Raw genomic sequence first — 18,181 nt, forward strand, 5'->3', positions numbered from 1 at the left:
TCCGATCCTGGGCACACAGGAGAGGACACTGAGCAAGACACAGAGAAATTCACTGAAATGAAGACACGGCACAGAATTTTTAAATAATTTTATAATTTCCTGATGAACTTAGTCTGTGAATAAAAAAAGAAGAAAAAAAATGAACAAAGTGTTTATATTATCAAGGCAAAGTTGAATATAACACATTTTCTTTGCAATTTCATTATCCTGTCAGTAACATGACTCCAGCAATAAAACACATACAAGTTGAAGGCAGCGTGCGCACTTGCATCACAGACATCAATGTCTCCCGCTGCTGTTATTTCATAAAAGGAACTCAAGTACACTAGATCCCATCCCCAAAGCCTGTCTCCGCCTCTGCTAAAGTGCAACACGTCTCTTCCAAAGCAAATGAGGGATCCGTGTCTGTGGAGTGGATGGAGCTTCCCACAGATTTTTTTTTTTAACCCCACAAACGATTTGTGAACCTGGTGTGCGGCTCTCCTCATTTACTGTCTTGGAGGGAAACGGCAATATACTGTTTTAGTGGGCTTGGAGCAGCATGTTGGGCTAGCACAGAAATTATTCCCCTGCTCATGGTCCCATTTGAGTCATCCTCCTTCAGCATCTTAACATTTGCCACTAAAGCCTCCCCAGATATACTGTAATGAGCTTGTCAGTAAGGGCCAAACGTAGCTGTCCCTGGGCAGGCAGGGAGGACAGAGACTTGGCCATGTCCACAGAGAGCTGCGAAGATGGGGTAGATTAAAGGAACAATGTCTACTCATAAAATTTGGCTTCAAATTTGGCTTTTAGGTAACCATATTTTATAACAAATAAAGAGTACACGACCGATAGATCCATTTTTTGTCCAGTTTCCAAATAGAAAACCAATGTTTTCAACAAAAAACGCCACCAAAGCACTGAGAACCTAAAGTGGAAATATCTACTTAAAAGCAAAACTGATTGACTTGGATTTTCAAGATCCAAACTAGAAGTGCAACACAGGGACAAACAGCATACAGTAAGTTTGATACATAAAATATACTCATTTAATGAAATTCTTTACCTAGTCTCATAGGTAAAGCAATTCGGTTTTTTTTGTTTACGTTATGTGCCAGTTTAGCCTCACGTTGTTCCTTTTAAGCAGTGCAAGTCTTTGACGCAACCGCAGCAGAAGGCGGCTGCTAGTCCTTTGCTGTACCATAGCCCGCTGTGGCTATGTGACCAATACCAGCTGCAAAGAAATCCAACTTTGATAATGGACCTACACACAACTACCTGCACCAGCCGATCTGCACTTGCACGTGTCCCTGGTGTTGACAGGTGCAATTGAGAAGACAGGGAAAATTTGGCCAAAGCATTTGGCCCATTTACACCAGTGGTTCCTATCTTAAGGGACACATGGTGTTGATAACCATTACCGGAAAAGATTGATTTCCAAAATACTGTTTCATTCTGCCCATTTCTGTATTACACGTGTACAGTATAAACCTGGGAAAGCAGGAATTTATACAGGGTTTGTAACATTTCCTAAGAGGCCAAGCTGCCTTGGACCTCAAAAGCCTGTGAAAGGCAACTGGTTATAATTATAAGCCCACAAATCCTTTTCCGTACAATCCCGAGAGGAGGAGTCATGGCTTTGTTGCTTCTTTACTTGAATTCCTTTTGATGAAATTTATTTTTATATATTTTTTAAAACACATCTTTTTCAGTTCTACTACTATCTTTTTTTAATCCGACAACAGACACACATTGTTGGTAACTGCCGCAGCCTTAGGACCACACAGACAATATCGACAAGCAGAAAACAAAACAGGAAAGAACACCCCTGAAAAAGTCAGGAGAGATACTGATGACAGGGTTACAGCACTCACCACACACACTGGAAAAAGTCAGGATTTCTGTGTTTATACTTTTGACACTAAAAAGTTTTGAAACAGTTTTTCTTTTTTTTTTTTAAAAATAGTCAGCGGACACAGCCATTTTGTTCAGAAGGATCTGCTGTTGCGTAAGGTTCCTTCCATTTATGTGGAAAAAACAATTAAAAACATGATTTTGTTTAACCCCCGCCCCCCCCGACATTCCTTTTCCTCACCACGCTGACAAGAGGGGTTAGCAGAGTTGGCCTTGCCAGGCGCGATGCCCCACGATGCCCCGTGCCCAACCCTCCCACCTCGCCGACTTCGCTGGGGCAGTGTTAGTTATCCACAGCCTTCTGCATCCTCTCCGGTTCCCTCTTTCAGCGTGAGTGCTGAGCCGAGTAGAGGCTTCCTTTAAGTATCAGATGCCCTGATTGTACTATTTCTCTTTTGCATTTCATTGGAGTCATTTGAGGAATATATGCATTACTTATGTAGTGAAATTTTTGCTTTAAAATGGTATCAGTGTGTGACTCTCTACATCCTCTGTAAAGACCCCTTCAGTGGCAACAATCGGCAATTGTACAGGAGTGGGGACTCAACCCCGTCAACCTTTATCAGATGTAGAAATTTCCCAACAAATTGAGCGCCAGCAGCAGAATGGGTGGGAATTACAGGGCAAATGAAAAGAGGTGCCCTTTTGTTCAAAAAACAGGGTTATGTCTACAAGATTTATGACATTAATGCTCCCTTGTGCAAAATACTGAGAGCCCCAAAGTACCAGAAAATTTGCTAGAGAAGGGATATTCCAGCCGTGCAACCAGAAACGGCACACAGTTTTGTGCACCGCATCAGACCTTCACCTTCTCTCCCTCAGGCTTGGCAAAAATCGGATACTCCAAAGGGGCATTTTCTAGAGGGAAAACTGGTTAAAGGCAGTCAAAACAAGAGAGAGAAGGCTAGAAGCTTAGAGCTTCGTTTGGGAGCACACCAGGCAATTCTTTTTCCAATTGCAAACAGTGCTCACGTCCTCACTCTTCAATTCTAGTGTTGCAATGTCCTTTTAGTGTTTTACATGAGGCTGGATTCAGAGGAAAATATGTACTTGGACTCGTGGATACCATGAACAAGCATGGTTGGGGTGTCAGCTTTTACAATGTACTTGGGCTTCAGGCTTGAATTATTTTTTTAGCCCAAACCCAAGTAAAATGACCTATTTAATTTTCTACAGACAGCTCCTTAAGTCCTTACATCTCTTAGTTTCTCTACAAATGACAGCTTGCGAGAAAAAAAAGTAATATTAAAGCAATTAAAACTTTCACAGCTCCCATAGCAAACAGAACTTCGTTCAACAGGAGAAGAATAAGCAAGTTTCCCCAGGCTCCCTGGGAAGGGCCCCTGATTTCCTAGAGCTGCTGCGTTGCAGGACCGCTGTGCTAGGAAACTATCTACATCTGCCTGGCTGCTGCCACTTGGGTATAAGATTTTAAAAGAGCAGTGGTGGGTTGGGCAACTGGATGAGCATTGCAGTATGTGCACACATGGCCCTTCTGCCATGTGCCCGATATGCAATTTCATGATGGATTATGGTAACAAAATCCCTTCGTTGCCCTAAGGCCAAATGGTGTGGCACTCCATACAAGCAAAAAGAAAAAGCTTTCACTGGTCACATTCAGCATTAAATCGTGGGCGGCAGTACCTCCCAAATCACATAGTTCCTCAAGCTATTCACCATGACAAGATCTCTGTCAACACAGGATCAGAGAGATTACCTGAAATAGTTCAATGGAGATCAAGTCAGATCAAGTCTGTTCCTAAATGAGATCTGCTCTCTCCCTGAAAGCACTTTACTGAGGTCTAAGATCAATGTTTAAGATGGGAAGCCTAGAAGACCTAGAAGATAACAGCGGTTAACGAGAAAAATTGCAAAGGCCCAACAATCCAGATGGGAGGAACAGCAGGTGTGTGGCTGGGAGATAAAAGACCAAATGGCCAGCGTGAAAACTAGCCAGGCTTGACAAATCCTCCCAGGGAAAAGGCAGGGAGATGTGTAAACAGTGAGATTCACCTGGCTGCCGACGCATGGATCCTGCAGATGCTGTCAGGACAGCACCGTGCCTTTGGCTTGGGCACTTTCAATGCTAGAAATGCAGCCACAGGCTGAGTTAAAGACGCAGAAGAACTAGCACTGTCCTGTGATGTGTGGGCAATGCAGGAAACCAAGGGAATTGAAATGACAGCCCAAAGTGACCACCCCTCATTCCCATCCCCTCCCCCTGTCCCTGCCTGCAGCAGAAACGCTATCAAGGGACATCTCAGTAAGAGGTTTACAAGCAGGAGTCATTTGAACCATCGATAAGGGAAATTCCACAGCTTCTCACAGAGGAGGGATTGTTTTACAGCAGGGAACCAGGGCAGCTGGAGATTTGACCATATAAGTTAATGAGATAGTCAAGAGTGGTGGCGGTGGCACGATGATGTTGGGCTGATGGCTCTGATGCTTTTACAGGCGGCATTAAATTCCTTGAGTGAGTAATTAGGGGTGACGAAGAAAAAGCAAGAGGAAAGATTTCAAAACAACAACTCCTATCGAAACGTGCTGACTCAAATAATGGGACCAAAGGGGTGGTTCTGGGATGAGGCACGGCTGAGTGGTATGTACAGTCACTGTCTACATGCCTTCCGGTGTTCCCCCATTGCACGCATTCAGGTTCCCATTACACTCCTCATCCGTGACAAAAAAAGCTTCAGACACAGTTTTGATTTGCAAAGCACTGGCAGTTCAAAACATGGAAAAGGTGTGAATCACCTCTTCTTTGGAGACTTACATATTTCTTCCTAGTGGACACCACGGTTATGGATCCAGTTCCTTCTGCTGAATCATTACAACAGAATTAATTGGGATGTGATTTATTTTAAATCAGTTAGTTTTCAATAGAGTCTACATGTATATAAGGTTTCAGTTTTGCCCAATTTTCAGTGCTTGTTTGAAAAAAAGACAGGATACATCTCTTACTCAAACTTTTGCTGATCTCCTTTCTATTGGAAGCAATTGGTCTTTATTCTAAAGATAAAAATAAGGTGTGAAAGACCTACAGGGGAGCTGTGCTGTGGATTTGAAAGACCTAAGAAATGAAGTTTTCCTGAAAGGGCTTGGAACATTTTCCTTAGCATAACAGTTTAGTGATTAAGCTCAAAATGTAGTCAGTCATATGGAATTAAACTGCAGGCTCTGAATGGGAGGTTTACTGAGAGGATTCGTAATTAGCTAGTGACTAGAAAACCAAGATTTCTTCCACTGCTGTGTTGATATTTGGTCTCCTTTCATCCTCCCCTCATTCTCTTAAGTAATATGAGAAAGCTAAAGGGGAACAAGCTCCTTTAAGGAGCACATGGGAACGTGTTAAAGGGTTCTGTCCTGCAGATGCCCCCAGACACACATAACCACTGGTAGCCAGGAAAAAACGTGTCTCCCCATTAATGCATAGTCCAAGAAAGAACACCCAAGTCCTACTCATAAAATAGGATTCTGACTTGCTACCACAATGACAAACTGACCTGCTGTTTCAGGTCATATTACCTATCAGCAGGGGCTTTAACAAGTGTCAAAGATGGATGGGAACCAGACTAAGGCCTCTCATATACATATAAGAATTGCACTGGTTTAACTAAAGCTGTGATTTTATACCTATCTGCTCAGCTGGGTGCCAACTCCAGCAGAGATGCTCCTCTTTATAAGAACGGGTTATTGCTCTGAACTCAAACTCATTCCTCGTCAACCTAAGCTAAACCAAAATAAATTAAATTATAATTATAGTAAGAACTGTTACCGATTTACCTAACTTAGCTTTAAAATTATACTTTCAAGCTAAATGACACAATTTTCGCATTTACAAAACACCTAAGACTATTCTGATGGCAGCTAGCGTTTGCAAAGCTATGGCCCGAAAGATTGGCAATGGACAAACAATACAAGTTAAAACTGGGAGCTGACCTGTTGACCACACCTGCTTGAAGGGAGAGAGCTCTCTATAAAATAAGGACTTAGAACAGAACTATGATGAGAAACCTCAGCTAAAAAAACCAAGAAATCAACAGATGAAAACAGTTACCTGAAAAAATGCCCCACTCAGCACTTCAGAGTCAGATCAATGAACAACAAAAATCAACGTTAAGTAAACAGAAAGTACCAGTATGCCTACCTTGTTTCCCAGCTGCTAGATGAAATGACTAACAGGAACAAATAGGGAAGCTTTCCTTTCCTCTCTCTGTTATTTAAGAACGTAAGAAACATTGACAGGCAGCAAGACCTGAGCTAGCTAGCTGATGCTGGCCAGTCATGAGCCATAATCAGAGCACACTCAGGTTTGGTTTTAGCACTGTAAAATTCAGGCTTTCAGCTTTTATGGAAAAAAAAAAAAAAAGGAAGGAAAGAGAAAGAAAGAAAAAAGAAAGAAGCAATAAATGAATGAAAGGCAAGGGCTATCCTTCTGCAACCTCATGGAGAACTAGAGCTGCTTGTATTCAGTGGATCCCCTCTTCTTTGCTCAGTAGACTTGGAAGAGCTCTGCTTAGCTGTATCCAAAAGTCACCATCAACAAAGTCAATGGGGAATCGAATTCTAAAGTAGAAAGGCAGTGAGAAGATGAATGCAAACATGACTGGTTAATCATAGACTGGAAGAACCTAGAGAGCATGTAGAGCACATAGTTTTTAGAGGTTTTTTTTTGCTTTTGTTTTCTTTGTAAAAGGTGCACCAGAAGTTTCTATTCCATTTTCTGTCTTTCACATTCCTCTCAATTCTCATGGCTCCTTGGACTGACTGGGCTTTGCCACTGGTGTGCTGCTCCAGTGGGGCTAGTGGCTGAGGTCATGACGACTCCTCGAGTGCATTGACGACTTGCTCCAGGATGTCAGGGCAGTGATCCGCTATCTGCTGTAAGATGGCATTGGCAAACTCCTGCAGCTCTGCGCTTTCCTTCTCGCCCTTTTCTAACTCGTCATGAAGCTGCAAGAAACACACAGAGGCATGGTTATTTTCTGCTATTAAATGTGTTCGCTGTATAACAACACCTGCCCAACAGGCTCAGCTCTAAGCTAAACCAACACTTTTAGAAAGGGAGCTAGCAGAGGTGTAACATGCTGGGCACTTCCAGGATCAGCATCTTCCCTTAGCGACTCCCTCACTAAAAACTGGATGTTCTCCCTACTCTTCATTTCACTTTTTCATTCTACAAGACCAGGCTTATAACCTTCCCAGTTAAGGCCATGTCCACATGGGAAAACTAACTGGCTTAACTAGTCCTCAATAAATTGTTCTATGATATATCAGAAAAACTTCTGCTGTAGAATGTTTTTCTGAAAGCAACTGTATTCCAGAAGCAATACAGCATTTTGCTAGCATATTTTTTTAAATAGTTTTACTTTTATTCATGAACAACAGTATGCTTCATAGGTCATTACTTCAGAATTGTTTCCTATATGAAAACAATAGGAATGTTACATAATTATACATAATACACTCAGAGCTAACCAGAATTCTAATTTTTCTGTGAAATTAATAATTTTCAGAGATTGTGTTTCCTAACTCTGTCATAAGATGACTATACGCAATTGTGGTGGAACATAAATGATTTTTGTTTACTAACTGCATTTCCTGTTGGATCATTCACTGTTCAGATTACTATAATCAGCTCAGAATGGGATATGGAACTTCAAAACTTTATCTCATTTACTCTGTCTACAGTCTATAAACTGTTTTTCCAACAAGCGGTGTTAAAAACCACACCACACAATACGTTGGAGTATACGCAAACATAGTCTTCAGCTCCGAGCCTAATGCCATTGCCAGAATTAGGGGCCCACAGAGTCGTAATGAAGAGCAGGAAACATCTGCCTTCAGTAACCTGTTTTATCTGCCCAGCAATTGATAAAGCCCATGCTAGCCTGTGAACTGTGCAGAATCCCAAGTAAGGCTGTAATTTGTGCAAGCATTTTAGAGATTACTGTACTCACAGTGGTCTAAGGATCTGACAGGACAAGGAGAAGCAGTGTCTCTTACTAGACTGGATGATACAGATAGACTGGATAAGCTTTCAAGCAGATAGCTCTTTCATATAGTATACATCCAAAAAACTCTTCTGTTTTTCAGTGCCATGATTTTCTTCTAATAAAGTATATTCTCTATGAATATGACAAGCATATTTGCAGGAGGTACATACACTTAGATGGATTCTGAAGTTTATTGCAAACTTCTGCATCCAAAGTTCTTTGTCATTTTGAGCAGCTGTAACAACTAGATTATCTATATTTGAACCTTCTTTTACATTTGTTTTTTTTCTAACATTATGTGTCAGTCCTGTAATATTTCTTACTCCTAAGTGATTAATATTTTAATTGGAACTCTACTGTGTTAATATATGACATGGAAAGAATGGCAAATTGGCATTTTTCATCCCTGAAGGGATAGCTGGTCATCAGTATACATGTTTTTTGATCTATATTTTGTACTTCTGTAACACTACTCGTTGTAAGTTTTTAAAAAAAGAGAACTATCAGGCAGCAGGACAACAGGGATCATTTTACCACCGTAAGAGCACAATGCAGTGGGAAAGGTTATATTTCTACAGTTAAAATTCTAATCAGATACAACAGTACGTCTCTGTTTAGTGATGGTATCAAGCAAAGCACAGGAGATTGTTACTGCAAGAAATACTGCATAAAAACAAACAGCCTAAGAATGACTATAGAATAAATATAAATGCTTTTTAAGGAAGTTACAGTATAGACTTCTATAGACAAAAGTGAGAAAGGAAATTAAAAGGGTAAGCCTGCTACACTATTCCCTTTACTAGGCAGGGTAGCATATAGTAAATTATTTGGGCTTTGCGTGCTGAATGTTAGTTTAATGTGTTCTTATGTGCTTTGTTCCTACTGGCTGCCGTACTCACAGAACAGCTATACGAATCCGAAAGGGGCTCATGCCAAGAATCACAATGCAAAAGCAACCTGATCCTGCTCTGCGGAGTGACATGAGCCGGGGAAGTGGGGAAAACGAGAGGGAGGGGAGCACTCCGCGCTCTGTAAGGGCTCTCGGGGGAGAAGGGGGGGAATTCGGCAGTAACCCATAATGGCTCAAAACCAGCACACTGTGGATAGGCGATTAGCCTGGTTCCAACAGCCTGGCAGAGTTATTAGTTGGAAACTTGCAATGGATGGGTAAGCCTAGGAGAGGTCCAGTCAGCGAGCAGGATTGAAAGGGTCAGCACAGCCAGCTAGGAGCAGTGCTGAATATTAAAAGCCGGCAGACTGGGTTCCAGGGACTACCTCCGAGTCTCAGGTTGCTCAGCCTAGTGAAACCCCGGCGACCCCGGCGGCCCCAGTCACAGCAGCCTGCGAACCACCGAACCGCCGGTAAATTCACGGCACTGGCTTGAACGCTGAACTCTGAGACGGGGCCGCCGTGGCTTCTCGGGCCGGCGCAAAGATTTCACGGTGCCATTCGTCGCAAGGGTGGGAGGTCGTGGAGGTCGGGAGAGACAGCAAGTGACGGGAGAAGAAGCCAACGATGTAATTCCCTTTTCTTTAGCTGGCTCCTGCAAGGGGCCCCGGCTCTCGGTCCGCAGGAGGAGAGCCAGGAGAGGGCAGTGTTAGCAGGGAAAGCAGGGCCGGCTCCGGCCGTCCTGCACCACCACTGCCCAGCCAGCCTCCCGCCGCCGGGCATCCCGGCCAAATCCGCCCGCTGAAGCTTCGGGAAAGGACAACGCCATTAAACAGTCAAATATAAAAGCACCTCAGAGGGATTAACCTTCAAAACTGAAAGGAGGTTGGTGGACGAGGGAGAATCCTGCAGGATCTTGTCTTCAGCGGGGCAGTACTGCTAAGTCAGTGATGTCTCAGTTTCTTGCTGCACTGGTCAGCTTTTGTGTATTCATAAGATTCCTTATAAAATCAAGGTAAGCCCAACAAAATAAGCCCATGCCAAAGCTAAAATAAATTAAATGCGACCAAACAAAAGTAACCAACTTCACCAGATGAAGAAAATATTTCCAAGAAATAAGTTTTTTGACCATCAGGAGCCCAAAAGGAGACGGCTCTGAATGCTAAGGCCAGCATAATACTCTGCAAATTAGTGCATACAGAAAGTCTACACAGCTGGCTGGCAGATGTCTGTGATGAAACGTCTTTGAAAAAAGTAGCAATGATAGCTATGCGTTGAGTTTGCTAGCTTCAGAACATCTAGGTTTAATAATGTGATTTCTACTTAAACAAAGACATCTTAATTGACTATGTGGCTGGTTGCCGCATTTCTGTATCGTGTATGTCATCTCCGTTTACGTCATTCCTTTCAGAAACAGCTGTGAGCAGCATACGTCACTCCTCATTCAGACAAGCTCCTTAATGGGGAACATCCAGTTCTCCGTGGTATAACTTGATTCACCTAGATGTCTGGCAGTCCGAATTTTAGGGAAGTTTCTCTAAAAGTATTACTATCAATTCTGCTCCTGGCTTCCTAGATTTTCTTCTTGTGAATGCAAATGGAAATGGTGTTATCTTCCCCATGCCATTTTTCTATGAAAATAAAGGAGTGTTAACAGTCCTTTTTTGTTGGCATTTTCAGCTGAGGATATGAGGAGATTCATAGAAATTCACTTTCTTCATAGAAATGGTCAAAGAAGAGAAGGCAAGGCAGATATGTTTGCCTAGTTGATGACAAGTAAAAATAGACAGCTCAGAAAGAAAAGGATAGCAAGGACCCCAGAAGTGCTTCATAGTATTTATCTTTGGAGAGAAGAACAGAAAGGACCTTCAGCATCTCAGGGGAATGGAAGCTTGCAGATAATCTGGAACAGATTCAGACACTTTTCACCACTGCTGCCTTCCTTCCTGGGTTTAAAGCAAGTCATGACAGGAATACTTTTCCATTTATAGTTAAACTCCATCAGTGAAAAAAAATCCCAAACAATTCGCCATGAATTTAGCTTGCATTGTGCTTCTCTGGTCCAAGATATTCCAGAATTTATTTAAAGATTAACTGACATTCAGAGGGAAGATAATTTCATAGTTAAGAAATAGGATGCTATGGGTTTATATGCACCCTAAGTGAATTGTGGTGCTGCTCCGCAGAGCCTTTGTGGCCTTTGCTTATCCCATAACATAAACAAGGCAACTTTAAGCTAAGATCCTTTAAAATTTATTTTTATGGAGGAGGCTTACTCCCCAAAGTGTTATTTTCCTCTCATTAACAATTCCACAAAAAGAAACTGATGAAAAAAGGCAAACAAAAATAAAGTAGTATCTCAAGCTATGGACAGTAAACCTCAATACAGAATATGAGGTGTTTCTAGGGCAGCACAAACCCAAAATTAACTGCAGGACTTCTATAAGGCTACAATACCGGAATCTGGAATCATGTTTCTCCAAAGTTTAGGTATATCTGGATCAGGCTATGGTTAGTCCAAAAAATATGTTTAAAGCTTAAAGTAACAGCATCAAAAAGAAATTCAAGTGATTTAATCTTAACCTTTGTTTTGTCTCAAAATAAGTTAAACTACACTGTATCTCAGGCAAATGGTCAAGAGCTTTTGCATCTTCCCAGATCAACCAGTGTAAATATGTATGTTTGAAGTAGTGAGAGCCAATTGCATACAAACCTTTATTTCTCAACTATAGACCTATAAAAGGGCCACAAGAAAGGGTTAGGAATATGGAAATCCCAGTCTGCCAAAGTTTAAAAAAAGAAAAAAAGAAAAAAGAAATTTGTTACGCAGACCCTTAAATATTTTTGCTCTACCTGGAAATTTTGTTTTTATGTTAACTTTTTCAAAATATTTAATACATATGCAGTTAAAAATTAAAGTAAGATTTCAAATTAAACATTCTGTCTTGTCTTTTAAAATCACGTAAACTTTAAAAATATGTTTCAAATATATTTAAATACATTTGAATAGATTTTACAACCAATTTTGACAAAAAACCCTGAAAAAATTTGTTGAGGGATCTTGCACCATATATTTGAAATAACTTTGCATATGGGATTCATCCTGCATTCCTGAGCATCTCTAAGCTTTGTGAATAGCAGACATATTATTATTTCCTTGGTAATGAATGAAATTCAAAATTGTATAAATGGTCAGAAGGAATAAAATAAATGCCTGTAAGTTATACTTTGCATTTGACTGGAGAAGTTTTCCTGCAAATCCTGCAGTTGCAGGTAATATGTCCATCCTCCACCACCAGCAGCAATCATTTCACAGTCCGAGGACAATTTTCCGTTTGTGTAAATTCTGGGGTATGTTATACACTGAAAATTAAAGCTGCTATAGTGTACAGGAAGTTGTTATTCTGTGGGTAAGCAGGACAAACGATAATTATTACCTGTACCACAGAGCTATCTGCTAGGGCCAGGCCCCGCTGACCTAAGCATGCATAACGCAGGCAAACCCTACAATCCTCATCCCTAACAACTCGCAATTCTGCACATTAAAGGGACTGTGAAAAAGAGTTAGGTGGCTACTTCTCCTAATTTCAGTTGCAATGCATTACCTTAGGTGTCAGTTTACTCTCTTGAAGCTGGATTGCTAGACACTACCAGAATTACTCTGTGATGCACTCTTCATGCTGGGCTTGCCCCTTGCTTTCTCTGCTGATGAATGAGTCCTCTGCGTCCCCACAGGGGCTCTGCCTGTTTAGTCAAGGCAGTACCTGATAGTCATAATCACAGGGAAAATTCACCTGTCTACAAGGCAAATCTTAAACACCTCTCCTATAGATCCTAGCTGATGAGTTTTGGAAAAACTTTTATACTGTTAGGACGGAGGTTTAACGGGCAGTCACGGTTTTGTACATGCACAGCGCAAAAAAAAAGAGAAGAAAGGACAAAGCAGGAAGTACTTAAGTGAAATGATGAAGTTCTACACATCCAGTTATTTCAGGATCAGAACTGGAGGCCCTTCTATTCCTTCCATGTTATTTATTTCCTCTTTAAGAGGAAGTTCATTTCGTTTATTATGAAGTCATGGAGAATCCTATTAGCTCTGATAGGTATTCCAAGAAAGAAATTTCCACGGAGTATTTTGGTCTATACAACCCAGTGAGCCCAACAAGCCAAGAGAGGACCGAGCTGCTCCTGCAGGTGGTTCCTTTTCTCCAGGAAGGATGCCCACGCAGGCAGGCCCAGCTACCCCTGCACAGCCCAGCAGAATCCACAGCAGTAGCTCCTACCAGGAGATGCTGCAAAAAGCTTCCACAAGGACCACAGTGTCCGAGCAAAGCACAGGGTAACAGAACTTGTTACTAATAGCAAAACATACAGAGGTGAGCTGCCCTCGAAAAAATAAGGCAATAGCTCAGGCCGGTACACCATCTGCTTGTAGGAAGTGCTTGAAATGAGAGCACAGTAAATTTTAGACACACCACATGCGCACAAAACACTTGACCATGTCCTGAAAGCAATGTTTTTCCCTTTATATCTCATTTCAAGTTAGGAATAGTTAATGTTACTGACTGTTAGTATGTATTTCAATTAAAATTAGCCATTCCATGCGCAAATAAAAATGGGTACTGTTATGGCATTATGGATACGGTCAACTTCTGGATAATGTTTGTGACTTCAACAAGTATTTAAGAACCATGACACTGATCCCAAGTTCTCATCCTCACCCAAAATATTAATTTAATATAGAGGCTTAAAATGCTATAAAATGTAATAATTTTAGAGAGTTCCTATATCCATTACTTTCTCAACTAGAGTCAAAAAATACACTTGCACACGAAGAAGGATATAAATTGTGGCAATTATTACTTCTAATTTCTAACAGAGACCAGAAGTGGGCTGTTTAACTTTAAAGTACATTATGCATTCCCATAAGATTACAAATTAAAAATAAATGACATAAATCAGGTGGGGAAGATAACAAGCTAATGGAAGAGCAGTCAGAGAAGAAAGACAGGGTAAACTCTGAAGTAACAGAGTAATTTAGAACGACTAAATGCAAAACACAGCAGAGTAATTTCTTTACAGAAACTAAGTTGACTAATTTCTCATAGATGATACAGAAGTAAGAAAGCAAGCGGAATCTGAACAAAGAAATACACAGGATGTTTATAAAATAGCTATTTGTAATTTAGAGTAAAGTTTATCCCACTTACAATATTATTTGTGTAACAAATCAAAATGTGTGTTTAATACTTTCAAAATTCAGCAAGCATATATGCAATTTTAAAATGGAATTTAAAAGCTACATACATGCAGTCTGGTGTAATTTTGTATGAAAAGCTTAACATTAACTTTGCTGAGAGTGAAATGTGAATTATGTTCAATGTAAATTATGCTCCTTGGAACCAAGCCATGACTATTTAGCTGATACAGCAGGTTGTGACTGATACAGTGAAGCAACATTATCACCTTTTTCCTTCCTCTGCTTCGAGCAGCTGAGCAGAAAAGACATTCCTGATTTCCTGGGAGAGGATTAGTAAGTAGAGTCCCTAGATGGTCTGCGCTTTGGCTGAAGCTGGTACGCAGGGAGAGGGAAGACAACCTTTCTTCACTAAAAAGGCTCTTCTACGACTATAAAGATTTTTCAAATGCGCCTCTCTCTGTAATTCACAGCTGAAGCAGCCATAGGTGCAACGCCATGTTAGTAGTGGGGTGAGACAAGCTCCCATAGCAGGTGTTTTCTGAGAGAGTATCTCATGGAAACACGTCTGCCCAGGTATTAAAGGCTGCTGTTGATGCCCAGGTCACAACGCAAATGCTGCCGAAAACACCTCTGGGGAAAGAGGAACAGGTCAATTGTGCGGGGAAAAAAATGGTGCCTGGGGACCAGCAGGAATAGGCAGGACCCTCAGCAGCCTGGACGAAGCGAGGATGTGTCAGACATGGCTGGAAAAAGCCACCGATGGCAGAGAGCCAGGGAGCAAAACGCCTTCTCCTCCTCCTCCGAGGGTTAAGGAAATTATTTTAATCAGATAGGTTCTCTTCTGTTGGAAGAAATAATTTTTTGGAACGACTGTCACTGTAGGACCTATTGAAAATAAGAAGCTCTCCATAATACGAAGTTCCACACATTTTAGAGCTGGATTTGAAGCCGTAAGAAACATTTATAATAGTGCTTAAGCTACTGATGGAACAAACATTGCTGCCTACTACTAATATCTGGTTGCTCTCTTTGGTTGTCTTGTTTTACTTTCTCGCAGTGCTGCCTTCCAAACATGGCGCAGCACACCACCACGAACATATTTAAATGATGATTTTCAGCAAGTTCTTGTTTCTACTCCATTCTTTCCTTTTGTAAAGATAAGAGAAAAACAAAACCCAAACTATAAATAAAAATGTGGACCATATCATTATGTTCTTAATGTCATTTCCCTTCATATAGGAATAAAATCCTTCACTTAAAGGCAACCATCTGAAATGTGAAACGTAGCAGTAGTTCTACAGAGCCCAAGAATATTAACATAATGATACGTTTAGGACAAAGTGAAAGAGGATACTGTATTTAATAGAAATTGCTAGGATAATGCAATTATTTATAATGAATGAATGGAATTTTTATTTCTCAGTGTCGAGACTTGGAACATTCTTCCTTCCTTCTGGTAACTTCAGTTTTTTAATAAGAAAAGTTGAACAGGACATGAACCGGTTGAAAGAGGACAGTTCCAGAAACAGTGCTGGTTAACTTCCTTGGGGGCGTTAGGTCAGAACTGACTCAAAGGAATATTTTCCACCACATGAATAACTTAATGACATGGTTCAAAGCACCGTAGATTCTTTACTATCCACAACTTAGTCTAGTATACTAGTTTAGATTAGGTTTTGAGATACCATATACTCATAAAGTATTGGCTTCAGGCCTTCATTACAAATGGACCAAAATTTTTCTACAGCAAGTCAGCTTTACAAAATATCTTTGATAAAATGCCAACAAAGAATGATGTAGCAGTTTGGTCCCATATTTTGATTAAAATCAATTGAAGTCACTAAGGAATATAGCTGAACTTAATGGTAACATAAAGAAACTATTATACATGAGAGGTACTAATTATCAAACTTTGAGAGTCCACAAAATTATTTATGTGGCAACAAATTCCCCTCAGAACTATGGTGTTGACGCTGGCAGAAGCTTTTCCGACAACGACTTGTACAATAGTTTCTGTGAGTCACTGTGGATCTGCTGGAAGAGTGAAAAGCTTACATCTACTTCATATACTAGTTTTACCTAACAGAAGAAGTCACAGAAAATTCCTACTCTTTGTATCTGAGCCTCCTCAGCAGGTATGAGACACCTACAGGTTATATTGGCTACGATGAAACACAGCAAGACCAACCTTCGCCAATAATAGTCGCTGCAGTGGGAAATCACAGTTCCAAAAGCAGCAGTATGAAAATGAATTATCAACTATTTATTTAAAAAAATCCCAAACAAAGTAAATAATCTCATTGGTGAGAAGGAGATACATTGGCATCATTCTTAAATATTATTGGTGTTCAGTTAAATGTGTCCTCCCTAATCATGTTAACACTTCTTAACATTCAAGAGGATTAATTTTTTCCCACTGAGGCTTGTGAAGCATTATCTACGGAAGATCATATTAGAAGGGACAGGAATGAATTTAATGCACTGGATTTGAAGTAATTTACAAAACTCATTAAAATTCCAAAGATGCAAAATGGGTATTCTGTGATGGTCTTCTGCGAATCTGGAGAATTGATTCCCACCCCCCATGGGAACACTTCAAACACAAAGGAAATTCTGCAGTTAGAAACAGAAAAGCTCTCACTTAAATGAAAAATGTGCTTTGTAAATTGAAATATATCTTTAGTTTGTATTTTTCAACTGAAGCTTGTTAAATACAATCTAATTGAGTATGGGAAAGCAGAAGAGAGTGCTACATTTTATTTTAGCAGATGTTAGTTACTCATGGGAATCACAAATGGAGTAGTAACTTTAAACAACTGTGGCAATAGCAATGCAGAATTAAGACAATAATGGGAGAGGATAGAAAAATACATTTTTTTCTCTTCTCCAGGACAACTTAGCTCTTTTTCTCACAATTTATACTTAAATGCTTTCTTTACTGTATAACCCATAAATGTTGCTAATGAACTAGCAAAGTTTGAATGAGAAATACTATCTTTTATTAGACCAGTACACAGAACTGGAAAAAGCAGATGCTGTTTTGGGCCGACTGTCTATTCAGAAGAACTTGCCAGAGAATCATAGAATCATTTAGGTTGGAAAAGACCTTCAAGATCATCGAGCCCAACCATCAACCATGCCCACTAAACCATGTCCTGAAGTGCCCCATCTATTCGCTTTTTGAATACCTCCAGGGATGGTGACTCAACCACATCCCTGGGCAGCCTATTCCAATGTCTGACAACCCTCTCAGTAAAAAAATTTTTCCTAATATCTTACCTAAATCTCCCTTGCCTCAACTTGAGGCCATTTCCTCTCATCCTATCTCCAGCCACCTGACAGAAGAGACCAGCACCCACCTCACTCCCACCTCCTTTCAGGCAGTTGTAGAGAGCGATAAGGTCTCCCCTCAGCCTCCTTTTCTCCAGGCTAAACAACCCCAGTTCCCTCAGCCACTCCTCACAAGACTTGTGCTCCAGGCCCCTCACCAATTTCGTTGCCTTTCTTTGGACATGCTCCAGCACCTCAATGTCTTTCCCGTAGTGAGGGGCCCAAAACTGAACACAGGACTTGAGGTGCGGCCTCACCAAGAAAGCCTTTTCTATTTTCTTTACCTGTATTCTCTTGATCAAATAGAAGATATCATCTATCCCCACAGATCCTGATTATATTCAAAGACCATCACAGCTATAGCTATAACAGACTAGTCAGTTTACTTCAGGGATGTCCAAACTTTGCCCACATCCAGCCTTTACTTTTGGTTTCAGAGATGCCTCCTGTACATGCTACAGGTTTTGCCATCCGATGCTTCATCCCAATCTGACAGACAAGGTGGTTCAAAATGGTATGCTTCATGTTTTGATCTATAACATAGGAGCCATACCTCTTTAATATATGAGGATGGCATGCATTATACTGAAAAACTTTTAATCCTATATCAGCGATTACAGAACCCAAGAGGTAAATAAAAGGCTGACTCTGGGCACATAAGGGCTAACAGGGTCTGCGGGAAAAAGGAATGTGTCAAGCCTATAGAGGCAGATGTAGATATCGAGTGAGGCAGACAGCACACGCTGAATCAAATAAATACATGAAGCCAAGTACAAAGACAGAACAACTGTCCTGTACCATCTAGGCCCTGTTACAGGCATATTTATCTCCAGAGGTCTGCTCTACTTTCTGAATTGTTAGACATGCTTC

The 18,181-nt window shown here is 40.8% G+C and overlaps 1 protein-coding gene across 1 annotated transcript in view; it reads right to left on the reverse strand.

The window, feature by feature from the left end:
• Nucleotides 1-6,663: 6,663 nt before the first annotated feature.
• Nucleotides 6,664-18,181, reverse strand: part of ERC1 (ELKS/RAB6-interacting/CAST family member 1) — a 294,179-nt gene continuing 282,661 nt past the window's right edge. Inside the window, exon 19 of the mRNA XM_010566193.1 lies at nucleotides 6,664-6,849. Coding sequence (XP_010564495.1) covers nucleotides 6,712-6,849 — 138 coding nt within the window. The 3' untranslated portion in view covers nucleotides 6,664-6,711. The remainder of the gene's footprint in view (nucleotides 6,850-18,181) is intronic.

The sequence above is a fragment of the Haliaeetus leucocephalus genome, unplaced genomic scaffold (assembly GCF_000737465.1).
Source record: "Haliaeetus leucocephalus isolate CR32 unplaced genomic scaffold, Haliaeetus_leucocephalus-4.0 Scaffold206, whole genome shotgun sequence".
NCBI classification, from domain to species: Eukaryota; Metazoa; Chordata; class Aves; order Accipitriformes; family Accipitridae; genus Haliaeetus; species Haliaeetus leucocephalus.